The 19,943-nt window shown below is 44.2% G+C and overlaps 1 protein-coding gene across 1 annotated transcript in view; it reads right to left on the reverse strand.

Moving 5' to 3' along the window:
• MEIS2 (Meis homeobox 2) overlaps positions 1-18,608 on the reverse strand; it is a 206,570-nt gene extending 187,962 nt beyond the window's left edge. The window contains 8 exon segments of the mRNA XM_055316857.1: positions 1,894-2,008; positions 12,411-12,560; positions 13,330-13,380; positions 14,324-14,374; positions 15,067-15,208; positions 16,848-16,995; positions 16,998-17,079; positions 18,292-18,608. Coding sequence (XP_055172832.1) covers positions 1,894-2,008; positions 12,411-12,560; positions 13,330-13,380; positions 14,324-14,374; positions 15,067-15,208; positions 16,848-16,995; positions 16,998-17,079; positions 18,292-18,303 — 751 coding nt within the window. The 5' untranslated portion in view covers positions 18,304-18,608.
• Between the last annotated feature and the right edge of the window lie 1,335 nt (positions 18,609-19,943).

The raw sequence follows: 19,943 nt of genomic DNA on the forward strand, positions 1-19,943 counted from the left end.
GAGGTTTGTGTACCTCGCTTTTACCCAGGGTATCCGGCTCAGAACTTTTCCCTTTTCTGGCCAAAAACAACAAAACTAAACTAACCAGAATACTATAATTCCATGCCTTGCCTGTTGCTGTAACTGTTCCCAAGCTCCAAACCCCAGGGTCTTCTCTCTCCCCCTCCCCTTCTCTCTGGTCCTTTCCTGCTATCTCCCCTGCCATAACTCAACCAACCCAACAGAACCAGTCAGTTTTAAATTTCAGTTGGGACCTTCGTGACCTGTTAATGAATCTACAGAGAGGAGAAAAACTCACAGTGTTGAGTTATGCCTGGTGTTGCTAGCTGACTTGGAGTCAGAAATGCTTGAAGCGTTAACGTAATTGCAAGAATGTGAAAAATGAAGCGCTGGGCTCCTGAGCAAAGTGAAAGGTCAAAGCGAGCCTCACACACAACAAGTCTTTGGAAGATAGCCTCATTAGACCATTAAGTCTGCTTCTCTTTTCCCCCTCTTTTGTCCAGTGTTTAGGGTGTTTTGTTTTTATTAATAGATACATTTCACCCTTTGTGCTACAGCAGTTAAAAGTGGTAGGGAAGGTGGAGTCGTTCAAAGCTTTCCAGATTTAACCGCACAGAGAAGTCCATCACCATGACATGAAACCACAATTAAGCCATTGCTCTGCAGATCCAAAGAATTTATGTACACCCCATCTCCAACACACCTTCCAGTTTGATTTTCTCATGTGCAATCTAACTGGCCTAATAAAGACAGTAGGTCTTTAGCCTAAATAGATATAATTCCCAAGTTCTTCCACAATTTACCACCTGAGGATTTTCATTTCTTTATCAGTTGCAAACAACCCAGATTCTAATTTGGACCTATTCACAGTTAATGACATCCTAGAAGAGAAGTTTCTTTCTATACTCTTCTTGAATACTAGGAATCCAACATCTGTGGCCAGAAACTTGGAGGAGTCAAGGCACTCACCCTACATCAACCACCCTCTTTCAAATGGCATGTATGACTACTGCTCAAGCTGTTATACTGTCCTCCACTTGGAAGACTGTCTAATGCTTAAATATTGTGGCCATAAACACAGTCATAATAGAGATGAAATAGACCTAGGAGATCAGACACCATCTAATGTAAAATATTAAAAAGTAAAATCTATATACTTTCCTGGCCCACATTCAATAATGCATCCTCCTTTAAATTATCATTTTAGTTATAGAAGAGTCATCCCTACCAATATATAATTGCTCTCTGTGCAATAGATGAGTTTTAAATGGTAAAATTTATTCTAAATCACGCTCAGCTTCCTTGTCATCTGAAGTTGACATCCCCCTTGCCCTCTGATTATTCTAACTTTCAGGATCTGTGACAAAAGTCACCATGTCAGCTGATGGAAATGGAGACAAATGATCTAAGAACTTCAAAAATCCATCTTCCCAAGATAAAATTCCATATAAAATTCACACAGTACTTCTAGAGCTCATAGGAACATATTTTGGCATTTTATGTGCATTAGAGGCATCATTGCCTGATTACAGAGAAGTACTATAGTCAATATTGCAAACAAAATCTCCTGCTTATAGAATAATTCCAACTAGTGCATAATAGCAGCAAAGTAAGCCTGTCATTCTATTTACTCACACACAGAAGTAAAGTGTAGATAACCAAATTTATAAAAGAATTGGCAGAACTAATCAATTGTTATTGTAATGTCTACTTAAAGATTAGACATCTCACTTTGACTTTTTTTTTAAGTAATATAAGTTGAGAGGAAATATGTACCAGCTCTCTACCCTGCCCCTCTCCTGTTTACAGGGAGATAGATGTGCCGATATCACAAAATACTGAAGTTATTTTAGTTACATCTACTTTGTACAAGGAAAATCCTTGACCTTTTACCTTGTTCACTGCTGTTGTCTCCGCTCTGGGAAGCATGGCCCCCACTGGAGGGCCCTGGGGTGCCTGCTGAGTGGGTGGAGGTTGCATCATCGTGATCTCGCCAGGATGCAGGATTCTGATGTCAGGATGCCAAGAGATTTTTCCACAGTTACCATTTCGTCCATAAGTGAGGAACCAACAGGAAAGGTGTAGAAGCGGAGACAAAAAAAAAAAATGTATGCATGTTAGTATTTGTAGAACTATGCATGTATCGATCCCACACTTATGGTATGTTGTCTTTTCAGGGATAGGTAGCAAAAGTACAAAAAGAGTCTCTAGAATCTTGATGAAGTGATGGTTAGTTACATCGGTGTATACATTACATGTGTTTAAACTAATTGAAACAGACACTTAATAGGGGTCCTATTCCTTCACACAAATTATACCTCAATAAAGTTAATTTTTAAAGTCAGGAAAAAAGAGCTTTTTACAAATCTAGAAGTCAGGTCTACTCTTGCTGTCTTAATTGGAGCACACTCTTCCAAGAAAGAGGCCAGTACTCTTGGATAGTAATTACAGAACTTCTACAAAACCCAATGACTCCCTTAAAAAACAAAAACAAAAACAAAAAACCACAGATCCAAGAAAGTCTAGGGTAGCCTTTGCATCTTTTGGATGCATTGACCTAAACCAACCTGAATGAACTCTGAAAATTATCAACTGACTATACAACCAGCAGATACAGTGATACTCATGAACAAAATGAAACAACTATGAACTGTCAGCCATCTGACAAACTGGACAGGACTTTCACGTGAGCTCCATGGAAGCTTTACATTCACAGGGCAGTGCTTTTTTTCCTGGAAGCATGACTGATTTCAAAGGACATGCGAGGCAAACAGAAATTATAGCTCATGCTACTTTGCTGAGTGTATTCTTCTCCTGTTCCTCCTCCCCTTTCCTGATCATTCCCAATCCCCTGCTGTTGCTTAAAGGAAAACAGGAATTCTAATGTACAGGAAGGACTTTATCAGCACCACATGAAGGCAGGCAAGAGATGGAATTTCCTCTGGCAGAAACTGAGAGTAGGAACAGTACATGAAACATACCAGCCTTAAGGCCAGAGCTGTACACTTGTCACCTGCATGTGATGACTTCAACTAAGCCCAAAGATCTCCTGGGAGCAAATTCTTACATGGGGGTGGGGGTGGGGTGCAGGGAGATTCTTTGGGAACAAAATAAAACAACATCAGTCTCTCAGACTATGCAATTCCTTCTCATAAGAATTGGTAAATAAGGATTCAGACATGCCTATAGGCAACATGCAAACATCTTGACCATCTGAAAGCAATCTTGCCATGGTGTCATTATATATAGTTTATCCAGAAAAAGAAATTCAGTCCATCATTTTCTTCTACATCAACTCTAATGTATATATAGACTATAAAATTATATCAAAATAAAATCAAGAAACCATTGTGAGACAAAAATAATGGACTATTCTTAATTGGGACAACAACAACAAAGCCCCCTTTTCTTCCCTCTACAGGTCTACAAACTGCAAATTCACATTCAGCATTTTTGAAAGATGATGAAATGACCCCAAACTCTATAGATCAGTAATATCCATATCAATTAATGGTACTGGCACTGCTACCAGACAAGCAACTGATTCAAAGTGAAAATCCTAAGCAGAAATCTTATGGCCATAAATACAGCACAGGCCTGGATATCTAAAGGTATGTTTTAGAAAGCAGATCAGAGAATGGAGTAGAACAAAATGAAAATCAAGGTTCTGTGTTGCCTGTGTTGGGACAAAGTCATGCCTGTGATTCTTCTTTTTATTTAAGTTAGAAACCACTCCCATAGTTTTAAGCTAAAGGCAAATAGAATACAGGGGCTCAGGATGCCTGGGTGGCTCAGAGGTTGAGCCTCTGCCTTTGGCTCGGGGTGTGATCCCGGATTTCCGGGATCGAGTCCCAGATCGGGCTCCCTGCACGGAGCCTGCTTCTCCCTCTACCTGTACCTCTGCCTTCTCTCTGTGTCTCTCATGAATAAATAAATAAAATCTTAAAAAAAAAAAAAAGAATACAGGGGCTCTTCAAGCTTTGCAGCCTCTTCATGTCAGCTGTTCGCTGGATGGTAATCAGATAAAGAGCTAGAAGAATTACGTGAAAAAAAAGAAAGAGAGGGAAGAAAAAGAAAGAAAGAGAGAAAAAGAAAGGAAAGAAAAGAAAAGAAAAAGGAAAGAAGAAAGAAAGAAAGAAAGAAAGAAAGAAAGAAAGAAAGAAAGAAGAAAGAAAGAAAGAAAGAAAGAAAGAAAGAAAGAAAGAAAGAAAGAAAGAAAGAAAGAAAGAAAAGAAAGAAAGAGAGAGGGGAAGGAAGAGAAAAGCATGGCATGAGTTGGTCCTACAAGAACACTGGCTAGAGCCTTCTATCAGAAAATGAAATAACTGAATCACCTTGGCCTAGGCTAAACTTCTCAGTGTATACAGTAAGTGATGTTAATTTTATGCACTGCAGGCTTTTTATTAAGCAGCTGCTATAAAAGCTCCTTATCCCTCATGAAAATTACAATAATTAACCACTAACATCTCAACTATGTTTTAAGGTAAATGTCATCCAACAACCATTATATCATCATTCAAATGAAGCTGGGACAAATCTTTTGATTTGGGCACTACAGTGACTTGAAGCTGCTGCTCAAAAGGACTTCCTGCAACTGAAAATACTGGTTTGTCCTGAACAGTCAAACCTGTGCCGAGTTTTTAAAGACAGACCTTATTAATGTACAATTCAGTTTAACTTCCTTCAATGGTTTTTGGAGGGGGTGCTTCCTAAAGGGAAGGGGTGAAAAATTAGCCATATAAGCAAATATTACTTTAAAGGCAGCTGATTCCTCTGAGCGACTTGGGTCTTTGGCTTTTCAGCCAGGTCCTAAAATTTGCTCCTGCTTACTATTTAACATACCACGCCCCTGTCTCTCCTCTTTCCTCCCTCACATCCTCAAAAATGCTGTCCCCAACAAGTGTCAGAGGATGTTTATTTCCATAGAATGTCTCGAGTATCATGACCCATTTGAGAGACTGACACAAACTCAGAAGTACCATGGCATTCATCTCATTTGAAAGTAGAAAAAAACAGATGGATTTCTCTGGGGCTTCGGGGCTGCGGAGTTACCCCAAAGTTGTCCATATCCAGCTACACCATGGTGACTTGATCATATCCAAAGACAAACGCTGATAATCTGGTTCATAAAAAACTGCTACCTTCCTGGTCATAGAAAACCACAATCTACATGGACAGATAAAATATAACCCTTTACCCATAACACTGTTTTTTTTTTTTTTCCCCTAGACTGAAATATTTATTTGTATCACAACCTCTTTCTTCCTCCCTAGATGCTCTCCAAATTTACATCCTTCAAGAATAACTGCCTGGCTTTCTGCCAAATTATATGCAGAAGTTTAGTGAATTTTGAAACCAAAGTGGCGGATGAAAGCAGGTGAAACACATGATGTATGTTACAAAATACAGAGAAATGCTCTCTGAGTGTGGGTGAGCACTCAGGTACATGCATTCCACTACATGCGTCCTGTTCTCCAACCGAAGTATCATGAAGACACCCGAGGGCAAGGAGTGAACATGTTTCTATTCCCAGTGGCTTTAATAATTGGGAGTCAAATATGGTTCTCTTCTTGCTCTGACGTAATTGTGTTAAAGAGCAGTGTTAGCAGGAGAAAAGCAGTGAATACTGAGTGGAACACAATAGAAGGAGATGGAAAATAGATATAAGAAGCTAGGTCTCCAGGGGCAGTACTTTCTATTTGCTGGGCTACAGACTCACAGCTGATAATGCAAGTTGTAATTAATATAAAAGCATGAGACAAGATGGGGAGTGCTTGTAGTAGCGGGGCCACAGGAGATCACTCTGCTGCTCTTCTCTGTTTCTCATTTACACACAGCTTTCCCTAGAAAACACAATTCTGCCAGTGTTTTCTCCCTTGAAATTAAAAAAAAAAAAGAAAGAAGAGAAAGAAAGAAGAAAGAAAGAAAGAAAGAAAGAAAGAAAGAAAGAAAGAAAGAAAGAAAAGATGTAGCACCATCACTGGTTTTTGCTAAATCTGGGAAAGAGCATGGATAGGACAGGAGTCTCTGGGCATAGGAAGCAAAACATGCACGTGCCTCTTTTGTTGAGATTGCAGATATGGTGGGAATTGTAACATTTTATACCACTATGGCATTGCAGTGGGGACCTGCCCATAGGAAAATACTTAATAAGTCCTCGTGAACTGGCGGTATTGCCCTGTTTAAACGATCCCACAATGCTCATGGTTCTCCCGTTGCAAAAAGACAATGGAGTAAAATGTATGAGTGTTTCTAAATAAATACAAAACTGACTGGGGAAGTAAAATGTATTAGGCTTCAAAAAGAAAAAAAAAAGCCACACTACATACGGGTTCTATCTAAAATAATCCAAAACTCATTTTAGACCCCAAATGAAAAGGTGATTCAGTGGATGTGATATAGGAGAAAGAGAGCATTAGATTCGAATTATGACACTAGGGTGCCACCTCTAACTGAATGTGCAGCCTTAAGCAAGTGATGCACTTCATTTCCCTGGGACTGGTTTCCTTTACCTCTTTAAAATTAAGAAGTTAGGCCAGATAATCCCTAAGGTCACTGCTACTTCTTATTTCTATTATTAAAAAATACTTTAAAATAAGCATTTGATTTGCTAAAATCTACACTTCTAAAACATGATCTGTAACACCAAGTCAGAATATATATATGAACTCAGACACTTCTTTTTTTTTTTTAACTTTTTTTAATTTATTTACGATAGTCATACAGAGAGAGAAAGAGAGGCAGAGACACAGGCAGAGGGAGAAGCAGGCTCCATGCAACGGGAGCCTGACGTGGGATTCGATCCCGGGTCTCCAGGATCACGCCCTGGGCCAAAGGCAGGCGCCAAACCGCTGCGCCACCCAGGGATCCCAGAACTCAGACACTTCTAAAACATGATCTATAACACCAAGTCAGAATATATATATGAACTTAGACAATAGAGTAGTAATTCAGAATATATGCTTGTAGGTAGAAAGCAATAGTAAACATATATAAAGATACTTTAACTAGCAAATGAAGCACACAAAACTAATGTGACTCGATATGTTTAAACAATAAAGGCAAGATATGCTTGCATCACCGCACGTAATTAATATGTAACACATTCCCTAAGACTTTATGATGTTTTAGTTCCTAATTAACACTGTGCAAAAAATAATTTTTTTGAATAAGATGAGGATTCCTATCATGAGCTAGTCAAGCCTACAGAAGTTAAAAACGTTAATCATATGGTTTGAAAAAATATTGAAATTTCAACTTCATTATTCTAAAGTTGACATAAGAACTCAAGAGAACCATGTATGCTTTCATAACATGGACTCACTCTTTAAAAATGTAAATAGAGCTGGGGTCTTTCCCTCATCTCCCTGCTTCCACCTTTATTAAGCTTCGGGAATTAATATGTGAGTAACTCTCAAAGAAGTGGCAAGTACTCTTTGCAAATTCCAAAAACAAATACCAAAATTAAAAAAAAATGAATCCCTCTATTTAATGGAGCAACTTTTAGAAAAAAGAGAAATTTCTTGTTTTGTTGGTATACCATCGCATTATAAAATGTTTCCAATAATTCTGAATTGCGTTGGGAAATTCCGTAAAATGTTCAGTCTGAAAAAAATAGGAAATCAATTTTTAAAATACCAAATTTTCATCTGATAGTGAATGTCAGTGGTTGTCAAGTGTTTGTTTAATCTCATCTCATCACAGTTACCCTGCAAACATACTTCAACTGAACAACTGAAGTAATTTAAATAATATAATTCTTTTGAATGGAAAATTGACAGAAGAGCTATCAACCTTCAGAAACTACACAACAACCAACCTTCAGAAGCTACACAACAACCAACCTTTAGAAGCTACATAACAATAACAACAGAGAACTCATGACCCTGCCATGTTGCGCTGGTGGACAGAACTCAGAAACAGAACTTTCCTGGAATGGGTCCCTGGAGACCTTGGATAACACACCACAAGGTCTAATCTCATACTAGAATTTAAGAGACTATCTGATAAAATAAATCATCTGCATTATTAATATTATTATCAAATCCCATTATTTTCACCTTGATATTTTATAATCACCTAAGGCTACTACCCCTCACCTTGCTGCCTAATAATCCCTGCTAGACGTTGGCCTGTATTCCATCAGCGACAAGGTTCTGGGGAATCTCCCCTCAACTTAACCCATTTTTAAAAGCTGTATATAGATCAATAAACTTGACATATTCAGAGACGCAAAAAAAAAAAAAAACCAGCACATCTTCATTTATAGAGCTTTCAACATAGAAATTAACATTTTTTTATTAATCGTATTATCAGAGTTAGACAATTTTAAGGCACCTGTCATGAACTATTAACAGATAAAGTTGTATTTTCTTTCATATCTTTAATTCATCCGAAAAGAAATAAATAAATAAGACGAGGTCCTTATGAACATTAATTACAAATAATAATAGAGCTGTATGCACTTCAGGCAAATAGAGCTTGGCTCAGAAAATGTATTTCAAACAGATATATTTCATTTATCTAACACTGTTCTAGAGATATGTGAGATCTTTGAATGTAAATGTAAAGATATATTTTATTTGGCTGCACTAGATTTAAAGGCTAGATCTATGTAAAGTAGAAAATGTGGATATCACCTATTATTTAGAAATACTACAGACTAGGAGAAATATGAATATTCCACAATAGTTTTCAAGTTGGAAAGTTTTTTTTTTTTTAAAGAATTGGTTTCTTGACATGTTTATTTTAAACATAATAAATTTGGATGTCTGGGAAACCTAACATGACTTGCAGCTGGAAAACAGAGTTCTATTTCCTTTAACCGTCTTATTTTCTTCTTCCCAATATTCCAAAGAATACTGTAATAGTTGTTTTCCACCAATAACAATTACTCTCATGTTGAATAAGAATATAAAATAAACTATATTATAATATAAAAACATAAGTATTCATCATGGATTTACTAAAAACAAACTAGGAGCCAACGTGGCAAATTTCATTTTCTATTTAATTCCAAACTTTTTTTTTTATCATCATGCCCATCATGTAAATGCCGATAATAAATGAACAAGTTCAGTGTATCTAATGAATGTAACATATGAAAGGTTAGGACACTCTGGTTGTATTTTTATCAGTGTTACATCAGATTATTTACATAAAATTACAGAATGTGAAATCAGCATGACAACAGCCTGATTTACCATATAATAGTATATAAAACTCATTCTTAAAAGCCTGCCAAAAATACTTGCTTTCAAGATATTTGTAGCAATTACTTTCATTTGGTTTTCTTTGCAAATTTTTCAATATGAAAATAGAAGTCTATTTCGGCACCTAATATCTTGTTCCTGACGCTTTTCTCTCTGCTTTCCACTACTCAAAATTGCACATTTATTCTTTTATTTCACTCTCTCTCTTTCCTTGCCCATTCCTTCCTTGAACACACACACACACACACACACACACACACACACACACACACAATGAAGCTTGATACCACTTAATAAGTATAGAGGTGTATGTGTTTTGGGGGTGTCAAACAGCTGTCACAAACTGTCACCTCCACAAGAGAAACCTTGGCACACAACAAATTAAACTACACTTCTTTTTTAGCTGTCATTATTCATAGCCAATAAGTTGAAATGCTCTCGGCATTTCATGTGCAAATAAAACCACGAGGAAGCGCACCAGATCAGAATGGTGGGCCAACAGATAACACAGAGAAAACAACACGCTGTCTCTGTCCTTCTGAAGTGGCTCATCATCACCCCTGCCCCAGCGTGCACCAAATGAGATCTAGCCTGGGGCAATGTATTAAATATGCATATCAAAGCAAATGAAAAAATAAACCTGGAGATTCAAATTGGACACATTTACATGCTGAAAGTGTCCACTCATACCACCTTTCAGGTAGTAGTGCTGCAGTATTTTCCCCTTTCTGGTGGGTGGTGGTGGTGGTGAAGGGAGGGTACATTTGCAGGAGAGGCAGAAACATAAGCAAATTCACTTTGAGGGAGATGCCTTGAAAATGAACATATAACCCATGCACCTCTGGTACAAAAAGATAAAAAATGGTGAAAGCCCCACAAGGTCTTCTTTCCCCTCCTGCATCAAATTCAAGTCTGCAGCAAATCTCGTCATTTCCCCCTCGGTGTGCCTGGCGGAACAAATTCTTGCTTCCTTTCAAAACAAATAGCGGGGGGCTAAAGTAAAAATGTTATAGTTCAGATCTCCAGGAAATAAAAGGCTTTAAATTATGATGCCCAATGAGGTGGCAAGCCCTCATGGGTTCAAAATAAATCAGTTGTCATCTTTACTTGATTGGGGGCCTGAAAGAGGAGCAACAAATGCTACAGTTGACTCTTTTATCCAAAGATGATGATTGTTAAATTATTAAAGCGCTATCCTCTTAGGTGCCACTTCCTTTCTGAGTGTAATTTAAATATTACGATAGTTTCATAAATTGGCACTATCAGCCAATACCCTAAACAGCCTAGTTTATCTCATCTCTTCTATGCAAACATCTGCATGTTCTAGTTACACATATCCACTTGAAAAACAATTGCCAAGAAACTATTCTAGAAAACCAAGTAGTCAAGACCCCTAGAAATGTCACAAGAAACGTTTCTGGCTGCAGATAACTGTGAACCTCTCATTCTATAAACCGTGTAACTAGACGCCTTCCCATTCCTCCAACATTGCAGAATGTATTTGAATTGAGAAACAGGAAGTGATGAAAATAAACAAATAAATTACAACAACAACACATATTTCTAAGGTGGTGTCATGCCTTGTAGACAACAATCCTCATCATATAGCCACACAGCAGCAAGTAAACTTTTCATAGCTGCTTGCTGCACCCTTTTGATTTTAGTTATTAATACACTGAAATACAGAAGAGCCTCTCGAAGTTCCTCCCATCATGATGGAAAAAGCCAAGAAGAATAAAGGTGGGCACAGGAGCTTTCAACGCCATAGTATTTATTCTGTCTCAGAACTAGACAACCAGGATTGAGGTTTTTTGTGTTATTTTTTTTTAACTTTTGTTCTTAGGCTGGCTTTCTATATAGTACAAAGGCTAATAATTAAAATATATGACTGTGTATTTCAAAACTTTTTTTTTGGAGGTGGGGGGAGATAAAGAACCTCATAGAAGGTTTATTCTCAAGGCATCTCAATCCATTCCTGTTAACACCCAGGAATGGGGGGGGGATGCCTTCAAGCTTCGAAGCCTGTTTAACTCCACAAAGTGTTAAATTAATATTTCAGCCAGCAAATTATTAGACTATAGCCTATATTGCTTAGGTTGTAAGCTCAATTGAATATAATCTATAGACACCCTGTCCCCCACCCCCAGCTTGAGTTCCTATAAATAAACTGCTGTTCACACCCACTCTTTAACCTTGCCACTCTTGCCTTTCCTACCAGCTGCAATCTTTCTTCTCTTTGCTTCTTTTTCAAATTTTCAGTCTCACTACATATGCTTTTTCTTCTTTTTCCTTTCTTTTTTTTCTTTCTTTTTTTTTCTTTCTTTTTTTTTTTTTTTTGCATCAGAGTCCCTAGATCAGTTCCAAAATAGGATTAAACACAGAGAATAGAAAGAAATCTCCCATCCTGGCCTGACATACACAGTCATTCCTTACTACTCTGTCTTCATTCACCAACTGTTTAAGTGTTAAAATTCAACCACTAACCTATGGTTACTCAATCGCAGTTCCCTTCAGCTTTGTGTATTACATTGTGAATAATTGTTTCATCAAAGTTACTGTCTTTTATTATGAAGATGCTTCGGGCGCTTGGCAATACTGACAATAAGTTTCTACAGAGCAAAAGCTCAGAGAATCATAATGTGTTCACTCCTTTTATTTCGAATGCAATGCAAGGTTGCCAATAATTCTCAGGATTGTCACTCTATGAGACCCTGGAAGTCAGCAGCCCCCCTCCCCAGTTCCTCTCACCGTTCAGTTCCGCACCTCCCCCCCCCCCCCCCCCAGCTAGCTGACTTGCCTCTCTGTCCCTGCTGCACTGATTACACAGAGTTGAGAAGGCAGAGAAGGCAGCAGGCACCATATCAAACAGACAATTTGCTAACACTCAAGCTACCAAATGCAGGAAACTTTACACATGAAGAGCACAAATCACTCTATCAACTCCCTGGTCTCTTTGGTTCGCCACATAAATAAGAAAGGGGGCCAGGAAACGGCAAACGAAGAGGAAAGGTAGGGCAGAGGTAGTGTGAAAGGGAGAAAAGACACCCCGCCCCCAAGAGACCAGATCATTTAAAAAGAAAACTAAGTTTGAGCTCAGCTAATTGTTACAAGTTTTTTGTTTGTTTGTTTGTTTGGTTTTTTTTTTTTAATGCTTTAGCCAGTAGTCTCAAAAGAATGCCAAAGGGCTCTCAGACTTACATGGTCAGCGAGATTTGTAGAGGAGCCTGAAAGTTCTTCATGATCTGACTTGGAGCTGCCGTCTCTTTCATCGATGACAAGGTCGATGGGCATTTTCCCCTTCAAACAGCTAATGTACCGATGGCAGAAGTTATCACACAGTTCGTGGACCTAAAAAGGAGGGTTCATGGTGGAGGGTTTAGCTTGTATTGTTCTTGTTATTGTTTTGTTACATTTTTAAAGGGGGAAAAATCAGGTTGCAAGGTTACATGTGGAAAGGGCAACAGTGCAATGTCTTCCAAACTAACTCTAATTAATGGGTGTAATACTTGAAGGCAAGGAAACAATAGAGCAATTGTTGCAGCAGATATTATTCTCCAGAGACTTCCCTGAGCAACAAGTTACAATAAAGAGAGAAAAAAACTGGACTGGAAATAACTGGGTTCAGACTGGGAGTCCAAGGGGGAAAATCCCATTTGATGATAACATCAAAATGTTAAAAACACTGGAACTGGGAATAGCATTGGCATTTGCGATTCAATAAGCTAAGAGTTTTGTATGTTTCCAGGGGAAAGTGATTGAGCTGCAGAGCAATGTAAAGACACCCCAGCGAGGATGATTCCCTCTACTTGCACCTAACACTTGGTCTGGTCTGAGGGTGAGCTAAGCTAATAGAGATGCAAGCAGGCTGAATGTCCAGTAACACAAATGGTTTGCTGCATTTCAAAATAATCCTGAATGCCTGGGGAAAAAGGCGGGAGGGGGAAGCAGGCAGGGCTGTTCTAATTCACCCTTCCTCTGAGACCCTCCTTAAGGAGCAATCCGAAGGACAGACGTGGTAACAAAGTTGCTCAAAACCTCCAGGTGCTCAAAGACATCCCAAGTCAACTAAGAAAGGAGAGTGGCTAAATCAAAATGGGAAGTGTCATTTCCTGCTTACCTTTTCTAACTCCAAAAGATGAAACCTTAGTACTTGTATTGCTTGTATCATCTGAAAGAAAAGTTTAGAGTGTGGAGTTAAGGCTCTGTGACTCAGAAGTCCTGAGTGGGGGTGGGGTGGGGTGCTGAGGTCATTGAACTGGGGAGAAGAAAACAGGCAAGTGGCCAGGCAAAACCCACACATTGAAAAATCGTCAGAAAAACCAAATGATTACTGATCATCTCTGCTTCATTGGCCACGGGGTAGGAATCAGACTCAACCTGAGCCGAAGCATCTAGTATCTTTGCCCCCTGTGTTCACTGAGCTATTTGTAAGGACTGCTTTCCAAGGCCAGGCCTTCTTTCTCCGCCAGAGTCTTTAACCGTCCCCTCTCTCGACCTCAGGCCAAATTAAAAAAAAAAAAAAAATCCGCTTCTTCAGAGAAAGCTTTTTAGAACAGCACACCCTGCGAAATCCGTCCTTACTAAAGAAGGAAATACTCAAGATGAATGGTGAAGCAAGGCCTTTGAAAACGGATTTAAGGACTTTTAATATTGAAATTGTGCAAATTAGCAAAAGAATCGCACCTAAAAGTGGCCCGCGCCGCAAGCCCCCTGCGTCCCTCCCCCATCTCCCCGCCCGCCCTCGGCCGCTGCGCCAGCGGTTACTTCCTTCGGGTGAGCTGCCGGGGGCTCGGCTGCCTACCCTGGCAAACAGAGGAAATCACTCACTTCTCGCAGCCGAGATCTGGGACTCATCCCCTGCTCGCAATCGGGGCGCTGCGTCCCCGCTTGCTGCTCCCCGGCCTCCGTTTTTCCGGAGGTCCATCCCCACCTCTCACCTCCCATCTCCCTGGCGGGGGACTCTAAGCTGTTCCCTTCCACCCTGTCGCTCCCGAGCTGCAAAAGAGGGCTCTGCTCCAACTGCCCGGAGTTCCGGGGGGAAAGTGGGTGCTTCCAGGCAGGGGCGTGGGGGGGGGGCAGGCTGGGGAAAGGCAAGAAACGGCGAGCCTTACCAAGTTGTCCAGCTCTGGATTCGAGGAAAAAAGTGGCTTTTCAGCGCGAACCTGTAAGAAGCAGGGAAAGCCAAAGTGAACTACCACCCCAACCTAAAAGAGGAGAAACGCTGTCATGGACTACACCGTGTGAGCGGGTATACGGCGGAAGGGCAGTGGCCGGGAAGAGTAGAGGGGCTTTGGTAAAATGCAGGAAACAAACCAGTGCCCTAAATTAGTGGGTTCGCTTGAAAAAGTTCTGGGGCCTTCTGCTCCTCGCCCTACTCAGGGGTGCCTGGAACTGCTATGCCGTAGCTGGGAACTCCGGGCCGTTCTCTGGGCCGAGCACCCCCTTCTGCAGCCGTCTAAGGGGCTGTGGCTCTCGGCCTCCCTCACCTTAGCGCCCGGCGCGCACCGCCCCATGAGGCGCCCAGCTTCCTACCCTCCCAGGCCCTATCCCCAATACTTGTTCAAGTAGCTGCAGGCGGGGGAAAAGGCCAAGCCCCAGATTAGGAGCAGGTCAACTTTAATTCGAGGGTCGAGCCCCTGTATTCCTGGCTGGGGGGAAAAACAAACACCCATATTTATCTCCGCTTCCAATTCGCCTCCAGGCTCAGGGATGGGGAGGAGGCGAAGAGCACAGGCTGGGCCAGAGGAACAGATCGGGTGTCCCTGCCTTTTCCTCCTCTTTCATGTACAGCTCCGAGGAAAGGGGAGGGGGAGTGAGGGTCTGCAGGAGGGTGAGTGGGTCAAGAAGGTTGGACCTGCTTGGCGAAGACCGCGATGTCCTCGTTGAAGGAGTCGGAGGAGCAGACGTCTCCGCCGGCCACTCCGGGTTCCCGGGGAGTGCAGGTCGCCAGCTCGCACTTCTCAAAGACCAGAGCTAACAGAGGAAACAACGGGTGCCTAACGGGCAGCGCCACGCAGAGACACACACACGGAGACGGGGTGCAGAGGGGAAGGAGCAAGAACTGTAATCAACAAGTTTGGAGGGTTCGGATTCCTTCTTTAATAAAACAGGCACGCATCACACTTTACAACCCTTCCTTAGCCAGCCGAGCCTGGGCCAGAAACAGAAAGGAAAAACGGCCTGGCCCTCCCCCTGAGCTCAGGAGCCCCTCGGATCGAGACGGAGCAGCCCCTGGCCACTTCAGCCCGCCAAGTAAGAAAAGCCTCCGTTGGAGGTAATGAAACATCCAAACAGCTTAGGCGGTCTGGGGCTCGGGCTGATCCAGACCCAATCCCCACACTACGGAGACCGCCGAACCAACCCCCTCATCCCCAGTCCTGACCTCTCAAGAAAGGGACACTTTGTGGAAAAAAAAAATTTTTTTTTTAAGAATTGCTTTAACTCTGCAAATTAATGGTTATTTCGAAGGAGGCCGAAGCCTTCACCTATATATACACCCGAAGTGTTATTTCCTACATCTAAATCGGAGAGAGTGCTCTTCCAACCTCTTCACCCTCTTGCCTTATAAACTTGTTTGCTCTACTTTCTAGTAAAGCCCTTGTGTGTGTGTGGGGGGGGGGCACAAAATAATAGGAATGTGAAATGCGGAGGAGCTTCCTTCCAAAGACCACATTTCTCCAGCAGGCAAAAATAAATACATCGAGTGTTAAAACTTGGAAGTGTGCGTGCGCGTCTGCCCTTTGTGTTCCTCGGGGCGGTTTAGCTACCCCTTCGGGATGCTTGCGGCCTCTGGCTTCAGGCTCAGTGGCCCTTTACCGAGCGTCCCCTCCCCTCGCAAACCGCCGCCTTCCCCCACCTACTCTATAGCACCAGTGGTCCACTCTGGGACCGTGCACCTCCACGCCTCTCCGAGTTCTCTCAGAATATAAAATACGTAATTTCTAGCCATCTCCCTCACTCCTCCTTAGAGCAGCTCTATGCAAGCACCAAGTCCCTTCCACCCGGGGGCACGTCAAGGTCTACCCCCTTTATTTACAGAGAATTAAGAAGTGGGTGATTAGGACTTCCAGGCCGACAGAAGCAGCTCTGATCCCAGCTCAGGCTGCATTTAGTGACTCCCAGACTCCCGGTAGGAAACAGAGGAGGAAAAAAAGAAAAAACAAAAACAAAAAACAAAAAACCCCAAACCAAACCAAAAACCCAAACAAACAAACAAGCCAAAAACAAAACAAAACAAAACCCCAAAGTTGCTCCTTATCGGTAGGAAACTTTCTCCTTCGTCAAGGCCTCTGTTAGGGGGCCGGGAAGGACCAGTGCTGCGTCCTTTGGCCAGGAATCCCGTCCTCGGGGAGAAGGCCCTGGCAAAATTCTCAGTACTCAAGTCACTCTGGGCGGTGGGGTCCGGAGTGACAGGGTCGTGGGGGTGGAGGAAGCCTTATCTTTCGGGGACTTACACTTAGGCGAAGAAGAGCAGGCCCCCGTCTCTGTCCTTTCCGGAGGCAAGCGGTTCCCACCCCCCTCCCCTGCAGAAATAACTCCCAACTTGGTCGACCATCCCCTCTACTCCCACAGAGACGAACACACACTCGCACTCACAAGCAGTACGCTGGGTCGGGAGGAGGGGGGTTGGTTTACCCATAGATCGCGTCCTTGTCCCGCTTCAAGGCGTCGTTGACAGCGGATCCCATGCTGGCCGGCATGACATTGGGGTGCGGGGCGTGCGCGCCGTAGTGCTGCGTGGCGTGGAGCGGCGGCCCGTGGTTCAGGTGGTGAACCGGGGGATCGGCCGCGGCGCGTGAGGGTCTCCGTACATGGAAGCAGGCACCCCTACTCCGTCCATCCCGCCGTAATGGGGCAGCTCATCGTACTGTCGGACCCGGCAAGGGGAGGGGGCGCGGGAGGTGAGGGAGAGCCGAGCGGGAGCAGAAAGAGAAGCCGGGAGAAGAGAAGTGGGAAAGGAATGGGGAGGTGGGGGGGGGGTGGGAAGGAGAAAGAGGAAGGGAAAGAGGGGGCAGGCAGGCAGGAGAGACAGAGGGAGGGAGAAATAAAAACAAAGTCAGAAAGGAGAAAAGTATCGAGCACGAGTTGAACACACACAGAAACCAAACCAGCCGAAACAACGAGTTGAAAGTTGCGGGGGGCGGAGGGGGGGCGGGCGGGAAATGTTCTTAAATTTTAAAATGAAAAAGTATGAACCAAGAGCAGCGTTTAGAGGAGGGAGAGGGGAGCAGCGAGGCCAGGCACGGAGGGGGCGCCGGGAGGTCCCGCTCGGGCCGGAGGCAGCAGAACCGGAGCGAGCCCAACCGAGCGGAGGAGGAAGCCCCGGATCCCACCCCTAACCCCCCTTCGCCTCCTCCCGAGGATCCAATAAATCAAAAGGCGAAATGAAACAAAATAAAGAGAGGAAAAGCGCTAATAATCAGGAGGAGAACGGCGAGGACGAGGGAAGGCTGGGGCCAGAGCCTCCCCGGGGGCAGGGAGCGGAGGGGAGGGGGGGAATAACGTGAAAGTTACCAGAAACATTATTTAGCAGCGGATTCCCTGCGTCCTTGTCAATTTCAGAGACAAAACAAGCAGCCCAGGCTAGTCTAGGCGGCGGCGCAGCGGCTGCGGCAGCGCGGCCCCAGCGGCGGCCCCGGCGGCGGCGGCGGCTCCTACGCAGCCCCGTGCCCGCCCCGAGCCGCGGGAGCAGCGGCGGCAGCGGCGCAGCAGCGGCAGCGGCGGCGGCAGGAGAACCGGGGGAATCGCGCTGCTGGGGTAAAAGCTGGAGCGAGGCGAAAGCGTGTAACAATTGCACACGCACACACACACCGCTCACACGCACTCGCCGCCCGCCCGCTCGCACAGCGCTGGAACACGCGCGCCCAGACACGCACACACGCACGCACACACACACTCGCACACACGCAGAGGCACGGGGGGGAAAAGCCGATGAATAATTTCGCTGCTATTTTTTTAAATACTGGCCGCCATCATCCAGCAGCGAGCAGCAGCAGCGTTGAAGGGAGAGGAGGCATCGGGACAGGCCCCTCTTAGGAGAGGATTTATATCTAGGTAAGTGTTGGAGATTTAAACCTACCCTTTGCGCCATCAGTCTGCGCTCCAATAAACTCCTGGATGTGTCGTATATTTAATATCCCAGTCCGGATAAGAAAGTGATCTAGGCTGAAGATTCCTTTTTTTTTTTTTTCCAAAACCAAAAAGACTTCTCCCAATTCTCCAATATGTTATTTTTTTAGGGGGAGAAAAAAAGCCCAGGCAAGACAACGAAGAGTTTTTTTTTTTTTTTTTTCCTGTGATATTTCTTCTTTTTCTCTTTTTTCCTCTTCTTCCTCCTCCTCCTGATCTTCCTCCTCCTCCTCCACCTCCTCCTCCTCCTCCCCCCTCCCCTCCTCCTCCTTTTCGGTCCTCCTTGCCCCCTCTTTCTCTTCTCTTCCCTTCAGTTGAAAAAAAAAAAAAAAGAAAGAAAAGAAAAAGAAGAAAAAGAAGAAAAAAAAATTGTCAAGCCCCCGAACTGAAGGTTACGAGCGGCCCGTCAGCAGCCCACATGTAACCGAACTGTCGTGTTTCATGGCTTTTTGCCACTCCAGCTGTCAATCAAAGCCCGGAATGTCAAGGTAGTGAATGAATGATGGTTGATGATGATGAAGAGGAGGAATCTTTCAGACCCGTTTTTTTTTTCTTCCAGCAAAACTCCGCGAGGGGTTTCTGCTTCTTGAATTTTTTCCTCCCCCCCTCCCCCCCCTCTTTTAGCTTGGCCCCCGCGGTATCTCTAATAGGATCCTCTCTCTTTAAAAGTATCGTTCAAAGAAAGCAGAGGGGGAAAAAAATCAAGAAAAAAAAATGAATAGTTTGCAAAAACTGGACTTCCTCCCCCCCTTTCCTGGTAGGTATTTTGTCTCTCCCTCTCTCTCTTTCTCGCTCGCTCGCTCTCACTCGCGCTCGCTCTCTCGCGCTCGCTCTCTCGCGCCTCTTTCTCTCTCTGGGAGATGAGTGAGTGTCAGTAGGTGTTGGCAGGTTGGCTGCTGCCTGGCTTATAGGAGAGCCTCAGTTTGGCGGCGCGGGTCGGCGGCGGGAGAACGAAATGACGGAACCCGGAAGTCGTGGTGGCCATAGCCCGTCGTGCGGCGGAGACACATCCCGGGAGTGGGGAGCGGGAGCGAGGAGGAGCGCGCCGCGCCGAGCCTCTGATATGCAGCGAGTGCGCTCGGACGGCCCCGGCCGGGGGGGCGGGGGAGGGGAGGCAGGAGCCCGGAGGACCCGAGCAAATCAGCGAGCCTGCTCCTCCGCGGGGACGGCCGGGGAGGGGGGCGGCGGGGGGGGGCGGGGGGAGCCGGAGGAAGAGGAGCGCGCGCGCGCGTGTGTGTGTGTGCGCGCGCGCGCGCGTGAACGGGAGCGCACGCGCGCGCGCGCCAGGAAAGAGGGAGAGAATGAAGAGGCCAGGGAGAGCGCAGAGAGGAAAACTGCAGAAAACCACAGGGAAAGTACGGTACCGCCTCAGACCTAACATATATATTTTTTTCAAACTTCCTTCTAGTGCATTTTCCCATTACACCGGGCTCAAGCCTCATGGGGTTGCGTCGGGGACGTTTGGCATGGCGCTCTTGCTTTTGTTCCTTTTAATTTCGCGGGCCCCCACTCCTCTGCCAGGCGATTACGGCGTCCCTGAAGGCTTTCTGCTAACATCCAGGGGCAGCAAGCCCCGCACACCGTATCACTCCGGAGCTAGAG

The sequence above is a fragment of the Nyctereutes procyonoides genome, unplaced genomic scaffold, assembly GCF_905146905.1.
Source record: "Nyctereutes procyonoides isolate TBG_1078 unplaced genomic scaffold, NYPRO_anot_genome, whole genome shotgun sequence".
NCBI lineage: Eukaryota > Metazoa > Chordata > Mammalia > Carnivora > Canidae > Nyctereutes > Nyctereutes procyonoides.